At 40.0% G+C, this 10185-nt stretch overlaps 1 protein-coding gene across 6 annotated transcripts in view; it reads right to left on the bottom strand.

Annotated features, from left to right (window-relative positions):
- The window catches only part of IPCEF1 (interaction protein for cytohesin exchange factors 1), a 198782-nt gene that overhangs the window by 84759 nt on the left and 103838 nt on the right, over positions 1-10185 (bottom strand). For 3 of the 6 annotated variants that reach the window (XM_032258753.1, XM_032258754.1, XM_032258755.1), the window contains 2 exons: positions 5156-5195; positions 4338-4507 (listed from right to left, as the gene is read on the bottom strand). In XM_032258753.1, coding sequence (XP_032114644.1) covers positions 4338-4507; positions 5156-5195 — 210 coding nt within the window. Of the gene's footprint in view, positions 1-4337; positions 4508-4898; positions 5125-5155; positions 5196-10185 lie in introns of those variants that run through there. The other 3 variants (XM_032258757.1, XM_032258758.1, XM_032258759.1) reach the window with 2 other exon arrangements.

Here is a 10185-nt window from a genome sequence, read left to right as displayed (position 1 = left end):
GGGGGGGAGGGAGGAAGGAAGGAAAAGAAAGGAAAGGAAAGTATAGGCCACTCAGGGAGCAGAGAGGGAAAGCCAAATTTAGGTCAGAGAAGGTAAGTGCCTGTAGAAGAAGGCTATTTCAGCTAAAATTTGACCTTTGAGGAGGAATAAGCTTGACGGAATTGGATTGGAGAAAGACATCAGGGCACGGAGACAGCATTTTCTGAGCAGAGAAATAGCATATGCGAAGGCTTAAAGAGAGCCAGCCCATGTTCTAACAGAAATTCAAAGAAGTGCCATCTTTAAACGGATTGAACTGGCAAGTGTGGGGAAGTAGGAAGGGTTACCAGTTAAGGTGAATCCCACAAGCCAGGAAGTGAGTTTGTACTTTCTCATAAAGGCAAGGGAAAACAAAACTGTGGATTTTAAATCCGGGATTTTACCAGCCTGGATTTCTATGGCTGTTAAACTTGCATATGGCTTTGTAGGACTTGGCAAGCAATCTCGTGTGCTGTGTCACACTCGAAGCACATAACATGTGGTGTGAAAAATGGCAGATGAGCCTCTGGACTTCACCTTTCTCAGTGAATGCTGGGTAGTACAGTTTGAAGCAGCAACGTGTGGTGAAACAAAAAGGTAGACCAGGCATCAGTGACTGGGTAACAACAGCACAAAACAGGAGAGAGACGACGCTGGCGTGGTCTTTCTCAGGCAGAGTCAGGAAATGAGAGAGAGAGAGAAGCAAAGGGATTCAATGACAATGAGATCATATGTAATTTCAAAGGAGATTTGCCCTAAATTTCATTTCTAGAGCTGTTCTCTCACAATTCTGTTGAAGGCAGAAAACAGGGCAGTCTTGGCTGGGCACGGTGGCTCACGCCTGTAATCCCAGCACTTTGGGAGGCCGGGCCAGGCAAATCATGAGGTCAAGAGATCGAGACCATGCTGGCCAAAATGGTGAAACCCCGTCTCTACTAAAAATACAAAAATTAGCTGGGCGTGGTGGCACGTGCCTATAGTCCCAGCTACTCGGGAGGCAGAGGCAGGAAAATCACTTGAACCCAGGAGGCGGAGGTTGTAGTGAGCGGAGATCACGCCACTGCACTCCAGCCTGGTGACAGAATCAGACTCCATCTCAAAAAAAAAAAAAAAAAGGAAAACAGGGCAGTCTTAATTGTGTCACGTATCCTGGCCTCAGAGGGACTCAGGTTGGCATGTTCCAAGTCATGGGCTTGGGAGTCCAAGGGGCCTAAATGTGAATCTGTTTTCTTCCATTTACTACTACGTGACTTGGGATGACTATACAATCTCTCTGTATTTCAGTCTATCCCACTTTCAAAATGTGGAGACAGTTACTACCTCTCAGGGTGTTTTTGAGGAGTAAATGAGAGCATATATGCAAGGTACCTAGAAGCAGCAATCCCTTGGCATAGGGTAGACAGCAACAGGTGGTTCTTCCTAAGATGCTATGGTCTCTGCTACCTCTCAGCTTAGGCTACATAAGAAAGTGTAGGGACCGGGCTGGTCCTACCCCAAGGTTAAGGAACATAGAAGGTAGAATGAGAATTCTGCTCTTAGGTGCTTAGACTTAGGTGCTTTGAGAGGGACTTTGTTGAATCTGAATTCTTTTAAGTGGCAGAAAGTAAACAAGCTTCTTGGTTTGACAGGACATGCTTGGCTCTTATTTCACAGTTGATATCCACACAGACAAGAGGAATATGACTGCTTATTAAGCATTCATTGAGTAGCCTTTCCCCCCCTCCCAATAAACATATAATTAAGATTCAGGGCCTGTGGGGGGGTGGGTAGAGAGGAGAAGAGAGGGAGAATTCCTCTACATACCATTAGCTTTACAACCATTAGTTTGCATGCCATTAATTTGATCCTATAGTTCCCTAGCCAGATAATGGCAAGCTTATTCTCTATTCAATGTTGCTAATCTAACTGTATTCAAGTACATTCTTTGCAACCTGAATACTGCTTTCCGTATTGCCGTGAAAGCAAGCCAGGGCAGGAATGCGTGAGTGTATCTGAGGCTCTGTCCTTTTCCTCTTTCTAGCCTACTCTGTCAACACTGCTGCTCCTTGTGGAAGCATGAAGTTCCTAATGCCTAAAATAGGTAACTCATTGCTCCTCTAAGAGCATCATAAGCTGAATGAGCTGATGGGGCCAAGCCAGCCCAATCTGGCAGGCTGTGTGGTTCCGAAGGACTTCCTTTAAATTCTGTGAAGACAGGGACAGCACCCAGAACATATGTGCTGAATAATTTGACTGCCTGAGAAGATGAACGTCCTGCTTCTGTCTGAGCTTTACGACTTTCCACAGACATGCCAAGCTCCATCAGCATCCAATCTTTCCACAGCCTCGGGAAATTCCCTGACCACTATTAATTAGTAGTCAATCAGTAGGTTCACCCATGTTATAAAAGATGTAGAGGACTACCACTTGCCACAACTACCCAAAAACAAGAGCCTGAAATAATATGAAACAAGAAAGAGACATTTCTATTCACCTCAATTCCTCTTAAGAAAAAAGCTGTATTTGTTTAGGAAAACTCTCTTACAATAGAAGGCAAGACTGCAGACCCAGGTTGCCTGAATTTGGGTAAAACCCTTCATCCTAGACACGATGAAGAATATATTCAGGAGGGGAGAAGAAAAGAGGAAAGGATGACAGTGGAAAACTGCACACTCTGCCAGTGACTTTTTGTGAATCCCTTAAAATTTTGATAAAGTTGTAATAATGCACCAAATGCTTGGAAAAAAGTATCTATTTTTACGGAGCCCAAAGAGATTTGTGCCACATTTTGCATGAGGTGAAGCTGAAGCAATAGCTTGGGAGCAGAAGAGCAGAGAGGAGTGTTCTTATGCCAAGCACTGGAATTGGATTTGGGTTCGGTTTAACCAAATCTTTAATGAACAGGGCCCAGAGGTATGTGAGTAACAAAAATTTCTGATTAGCAGCTGGTGGATGTAAATTTATCAAATAAAAATTTGGCCCACAAACAATATGCAGTACTTACTTTGCATTTATAAAGTTACATGATGGACAGCTCTGTTGCTTAAATGACGGGCATGCCCAAGTCATTTCACAAAAGGAATGTCACATAAAAAGAACTTCCGGACCGGGTGTGGTGGCTCATGCCTGTAATCCCAGCACTTTGGGAGGCCACGGCTGGCAGATCATGAGGTCAAGAGATCAAGACCATCCTGGCCAACATCGTAAAACTCCGTCTCTACTAAAAATACAAAAATTAGCTGGGCATGGTGATGTGTGCCTGTAATCCCAGCTACTTGGGAGGCTGAGGTAGAAGAATTGCTTGAACCCTAGAGGTAGAGATTGCAGTGAGTGGAGATCACGCCACTGCTCTCCAGAGCCTGGCAACAGAGTGAGACTCCATCTCAAAAAAAATTCTTGGCTTATAAGCAACTCTTAAGTATTTTTCCCTTATTTTATTAACGGCTATCCAATGCTGATCTTCACAGTACCACAAAGAGACTCACGCTCTCCTGAGAGCAGCAATCAAACCTCACTGGGGCTTGTTGAGAGCATTTCCCCTTGGAAATGTCTCCTCATTCGACATTCAACAACTTCATCATTTTCAACATGACCCAGGCCATGAAATATCAGCACACTCTTTAACAATAACTTTATTTCCAGCCATTTTCAACAGAAAACTAACCCGGGAAGCAAACCATAGCAGTATCCTGACTTTTAAAGGAATAAACTAGGCAACTATCTTTTTACATGTTGTCTAAGCATGACTAGCTTAATGCTATCACAGAGCACATCAGGGGGCAAGAGGTGACAGTCACCACTGCAAAGCTGGCATATGGGTTAGTGATTCCAAACCAAACCGTCTGATAAAGAAGGTCAGAGGGAAAGAAGGGGGAGAAGAAAGTAAAGGAGGAGAAATGGAAAAAGCTTCTCTGAACTGAATCAACTGACACCCTTGCAGGTCGTGAAGCTGAGTCTCCTTTTAGTAGAGAGACCTTAACCGTGTAAAGATGCCTTGTTAAGTGATGCCCACATAAATCCTGAAATGATTAGAATCCCATGTGAAGTAGTAACATTAATAACAGGACTTAACAGTCTCCTTTACCAGGAATATAAATGTCAACACTCCCCTCCTCCCCAACCAAAGAGTAATCAAACAGGATGGTTTTCTTCTCCATAAAACACAACAGAATAACCTACATACCTACTGGACCAGAAGTGCTTTCTATAAATTATTTACTCCGTTCCGATTCCCAGAAATCAAAATTAACTTTCCCATCAAAATTAACGGCATCACCTGATGCCGTTACGTTACCCCTCGTTAAAAGAGGCTGGGACCAGGCGGAAGAAAGCAGACTCACCATTTGATTGCTATACCAGTACAGTGACGACCCCTTCAGCATCACCCAGAACTTTTTCCATTTGTTGCTTAGGAAACTTCCCTTTTCCTTTTTCTTATACAGCCACCCTTGGCAGTCAGCGTGGCCCAGATCTTTACACGATATCCTCCTCCGACTCATTGTGAGAAAACCTGCAATGATTACATGAAGAGGTAGATAAAGTATCACCCTGATTTGATAGGTAAAGTATTACTCTGATTTATGTGACACAGCGAAAGGCAGCTTTTAATTGCCTACCCCCTGGGGACTTGGATTTATGCAAAGCCAATGCAAAAAAAAAAAAAAAGACATGTCTGTTTTATTTTTAAACATTCATTTGATGCTTAGAAGGTATAAGATATAGCCAAAGAAACAGTGCAGCAAGACTAATATGCAAGTATTCGTCTAAGAATAGTATTCACCAAGAATAAGTTAAAAATAATTAAAATCGTAAGACTGGCAGGCATATCCGTGCAGTAACATAGCTCCTCTCAACAATAACAGCAGTAGTTATGCAATAGATGGTGAAGGGTTAATGCCCACCTCAAAACACAGCTACTTCCCGACTCACTGCCAGTTTTTCTAAGCTCTTTCAACACACCACGAGGGATTAATCAAAATGAACAGCATATCATCATTTCTTAAAATCGATTCAAGAATAACCAAAAATTAATCTGCCATCCACTCCTCATATTAGCATTAAGACAGACAGAAATCTGATCCCAAGGAAGCATCGGGAGAAAAGCCACACTCAACGCACACAGAAAGGGTTTATAAAGAAACAAAAGAGATCGAATTACCTTGAGTTTTCCTCCTCGGCTTCTGACGCAAGGGAACCTGCTGAAAATGCAGGAAGGAAAGAAAAGAGGAAATTTCTGATTGTGTTGTAACATTTGTAAAGAGAGAAGGAGGGAGGAGGTGGCAGTGTTTATGAGCAGGATGGAATCTAAAAAAAAACCCTCCAGGCAGAGCTAACGGGGAGCTACCAGCTGAGGCACAAAATGTGCTAATTAGAATCAATATACATTGAGCTGAACCTGAAAAAAGAATGTCACAGAGCACAGAGCGTTTATCACTAATGTTTCCTGTTCCCACCCCCGGGCTGCTCTCTCACTACTACTTTAGTTATGATAGCACAGTGTTCACGGAAGTTTTCGAAATCAAAAAATATTTCCCCTTTTACATTTTTGTGAGAAAAGGAAAACTATATCTTGTTTCTTTTGCAATTTCAAAATAACAGTGATTACTCAGATAAACCTGGAAGACAATTGTCACAAACTCAAAATATTAGAGTCACTTGAACTATTAAGTTCATAGTCCTGCTACCACATAGGGTTACACCTAAACCACATGAATTAAATATCCCAGAAAATGAAATTCCACAACCTCTTTTAGTGAGAACTCACTAGCAATCAACCCTCCTTATCAGGAAATTTTTACTTACAGGCAAATTAAAATTTGTTATTGTGTCTTTAAATATCTCTGAATATTTCTCACGTTTTATGGAAGACAAATTAGTTACCACCTACTATTCTGTACTAGCTCTTCAAATCTTCAAATCAGACATAAGACAACATACACGAAACATGTGTTTTCTCCACAATACATTTTAAGCAAGCATAGAATCAAACTATCAGCAAAAATGGAAAATATTTTTAAATGCTTTCAAATATTTGTGTGTGTGCGTGTGTGTGCATGCGTGTGTGCATGCATGCGTGCGTGTGTGTATGTGTGTAGAAAGAGAAAAAAATTTTGGCTTGAAGTTTTATTTGTTTTTTTCTTTACAAATATGTAAGCTGAATTGATTTAAGTTTAAAAGACTTCACCTTTTCTGTTAACAGGTATAGAACTCAGGGGAAAAAGTATGAAATTGAAAAGCAGTTCTAAAAATGTGGTATGCAGGCTTAGCACAGCATTTTATGATGTTATTCTAGAGGTGCCTGGCTTATATTCTGCATTCTAACTATTGATCTTGTAGCGCTTGTATATGGTTCTACTGTATGTTTGAAGAAGGGATATAGCCGGGCAGGGTGGCTCACGCCTGTAATCCCAGCACTTTGGGAGGCCGAGGCGGGTGGATCACGAGGTCAAGAGATCGAGACCATCCTGGTCAACATGGTGGAACCCCGTCTCTACTAAAAATACAAAAATTAGCTGGGCATGGTGGCGCATGCCTGTAATCCCAGCTACTCAGGAGGCTGAGGCAGGAGAATTGCCGGGACCCAGGAGGTGGAGGTTGCCGTGAGCCGAGATCGCGCCATTGCACTCCAGCCTGCGGAACAAGAGCGAAACTCCGTCTCAAAAAAAAAAAAAAAAAAAAAAAAAAAGAAGGGATATAACATGGTGAAAGTCTTTAAATTCAGAGGGCTGGAATCAATTCCTGGTTATTATAATTATTAACTGTGTAGCCCTCTGTGAATCTGCTTCTTCATTTATAAAATGATGACATTGGTAATCATTTTAATCCTATAGGTCTTATAAAGATTTGGCAAGGTTTATTTATGAAAATCCTCTGAGAACTGAACAACATTCCTTTATGTGAGTATATGTAATATAATATTATATTGTTGAGATAAACAAATACTTTATGTCTAGTAAACAGAAAAAAATCCTAATTTTTATAATAAGTATGACTTCTGTTTCCTTCAGCACTTATGATGAAGCTAAAGTGTTTAAATTGTATTTCCTAAGAAATATAGATCCCAAGAAATACTGCAATGACATTTTATCTGACAAATGTTAGAGTAAAATTTATCCTCCCCAAAATTAATCATCCATAAAGATGGTAATAATTGCCTTAATTTTTAAGCAAATATAGACATGTTATAATCATGGCACGTTACTAAAATCCAGGCATGTTATCATGAAAAGGATATAGTCTCAGCCTCACTTCACAATTATCTCTCCCACTGACCTGTCTTGTGGCCTAAAGTTCCAACCATTCCCTCAAATCATCTCCTAGGACTTTTTTGGATATGACAATTCTCTGAGATCAGTAAAACCCAACTAGTACCAATTGACAAAAATATTTTTGCATAAATATGTATATTATTTGAGAGGCTAAATTTTACCTGAGAACTAGGACTCAAGATAAAGAAGAGAGTAAGTAAATTTAGATGACGGGCAGGATTTGGGGACTCTGGGGTCCAGGAGCACTTAAGACAAACCAAGAGCCAGAGGAACAGGGAGAAGAGGGCATTGTTAACAGTCATTCCTAGAGTGCTCAGGCCCCCAGTGAACAAGACGAAATTACATTAGTTCAAATAAGAAGAGCTGCCTTCTGATGAACGAGTGAGAGGAAGGTTCCTGGAAGGCAGCAATGGGATCAGTCAAGGCAGAGAGGAGGTGATGCTCCTTCCATCCCTCCCAGCTGAGTACCAGTATCCACCACCCATTCCTTGTGACACCCACTGGGACTGAAGGCCCTCCAGCTCCACCATCAAACCTTAGGGCTACTTCAGGGAAAGCCCCAAAATGTGAGCTTTGTCTCAATTCTGTCTAAGACCAACCCTTGGTCTACACCACGTTCTTGTGCCTAAAATGTGATGAGAATAATACCTCAAGCAGAGTGGGCACCCAACTCAGCGAAAGGTTTTTTTTTTTCAAGTAGGAAGGGGAGCTTAGTTATTGAGTCATTGAGTCAATCCTGTTCTGACAGTAATTCTCCTAAAGCAAATTATTAACTGTTAAAACTGTTTTCCCTGACCAGAAGCAGACTGGATATTATAGAAATAACAAATTCAGGGAGTTTCAGTTTCATTTAATATACATGAATTTGAAACCTAAATTGGTTTATAAGAGAACGAAAACAATCTTTGAGAACTTTATTGCATCTAAGATAGATTTTACTCCTCACAACAGGAAGTGGAACCCGCGAACTAGTCAGTTTCAAAAAGATCTTGCATGTGGTTTTTCGCTAGGTAAGTTAAAAAAAAAAAAAAAAAAGCAAACAACCAGTTTTGCATTTTATGAGAAGGTTTTTCAATAGAGGAAATTATAGCTTGTTATCATCATAAATATTCAGTGCCTCTTAAGATATTTTCTCATTCTATTTTCTTCCAGTTTGAATGTTACAGGTAAAACTGAAGAATTATTCTAAAAATCTGGCTTGCCCTAACTTGGTTCTAAAATTGAGGGAAAATTTTTCTTTGAAAAGATGTATTTATTTTTTATTGAATAAGTGTATTTGTGTTTAACTTTTCAAAAGATAGTTCAAAAACTTCATTTGGCCACAAATCACTCAAAGACACATGGAAATATACAAAAGACCCAGTAGAAAAAACACAAAGGAAACTACTTTGAGATTGAATGATGGGGCTAACACGGAGGTTACAGGTAACTATTATATTGACTTATAATCCATATAGTAGTTGCTAAACCACACAAGCAAAATTTACCCCAAGATGTATTAAAATTCACAGTAAGATGCTCTGTCATGACATCAGACTTTATAGTGACCCTAACCTTTTGGCAAAATCTATGTAGTGATATGCTGGTAAAATGGGCTCTCTTGTTACAGGAGCCCTAATTTGTGGTTTTTGTCAGTTTCTGTGGTACAAATCCTCACATCATTGACAATTTCAAGCTACCAATATTTTAACAACCAAGCCACAAAAATTCCTGACTCTTTTAGAGCCATACCAAATCAGCCCAGCACTGATAGAGTCATTTAGGGATGTATCTCCAGAAACCCTGGACAGCTCCACAAACGTCTTTTATCCTTCCTGGAAAACTAGACTAACTTTTTAAAGGAGATTCTAAAGCATCCAATTCAGAAACATTTACCTGTGAAAACATGTGAAAAGCTTGCTTAATTTTTTCAGAAGAGTAACCACCTTAAAAGTACTTCATACATTAATTGAAATAATCTCTCATATTAGTGAATAATGGAGACAGACAATAGACATTCTAATAATAACAGAAGCAGTAATAAAAACAATGACAGGGGTTGGGCGTGATGACTCACGCCTGTAATGCTAGCCATTTGGGAGGCTGGGACAGAAGGATCTCAAGCCCAGGAGTTCAAAACTGGCCTGGACAACATAGCAGGACCCCATCTCTTATGTCAAAAAACCACAATGACAGCTAAGAAATATGAATAAAGCTAATAATCATATCATGTTGATGTGTGCCAGGCCCTGCTCTGAGTCTTTTCAAGATACTGGCATTGAACTCTCCTAGCCACCTTTCTGGCTTAGGTGCTATTATTATGCCCTCTTTACAGAAGCGGAAATTAAAGCAAATGGAGCTTCAGAATTTGCCCAAAGTCGCCTGAGTAAATGGTAAAGTGCAAATAGGTATTTGAAGAATAAAACTCGGAATAGCAGACTGTTAGGGTATTTGCTTGCATTGTTGCTGTTTTGTTCAGAAGTAGGGCAGGGAAGCAAGGACTAGAGTTTGTGGGGAAGCTGAATGCCACAGCATTTTCTACCTAGAAGAGGAGCAGAAGAAATAAAAGATGGAGGACTGGGAAGAAGGGGAGGAAGGAAGAGAGAGGAGATAAGGAGTTGCAGGAAGGGCACAAGAGAGAAGGAGGAGGAAGACAATGTAGAAAGTGGAGAAGAACAAACTCCAGGAATACCGTGGCATTTCTAGCTTAAACAATTACAACAAACGGGTTAGCATCGTAGAGGACACAGAAATCTATATACATATATATATTTATCAAACTCAGTATCTTTACTACTGAAACTATATATATATACATATATATATAGTTTCAGTAGTAAATATTATATATTTTATATATATATATTATATTTTATTGTATATATATTATATATTGTGTGTATATATATATATAGTTTCAGTAGTATATAGTATATATAGT

This window comes from Sapajus apella, unplaced genomic scaffold, assembly GCF_009761245.1.
Source record: "Sapajus apella isolate SASKATOON/1434 unplaced genomic scaffold, GSC_monkey_1.0 scaffold105, whole genome shotgun sequence".
Lineage (NCBI taxonomy): Eukaryota > Metazoa > Chordata > Mammalia > Primates > Cebidae > Sapajus > Sapajus apella.
Note: the sequence above shows the minus strand (reverse complement) of the source record. Positions and strands in the feature narration are given on the sequence as shown.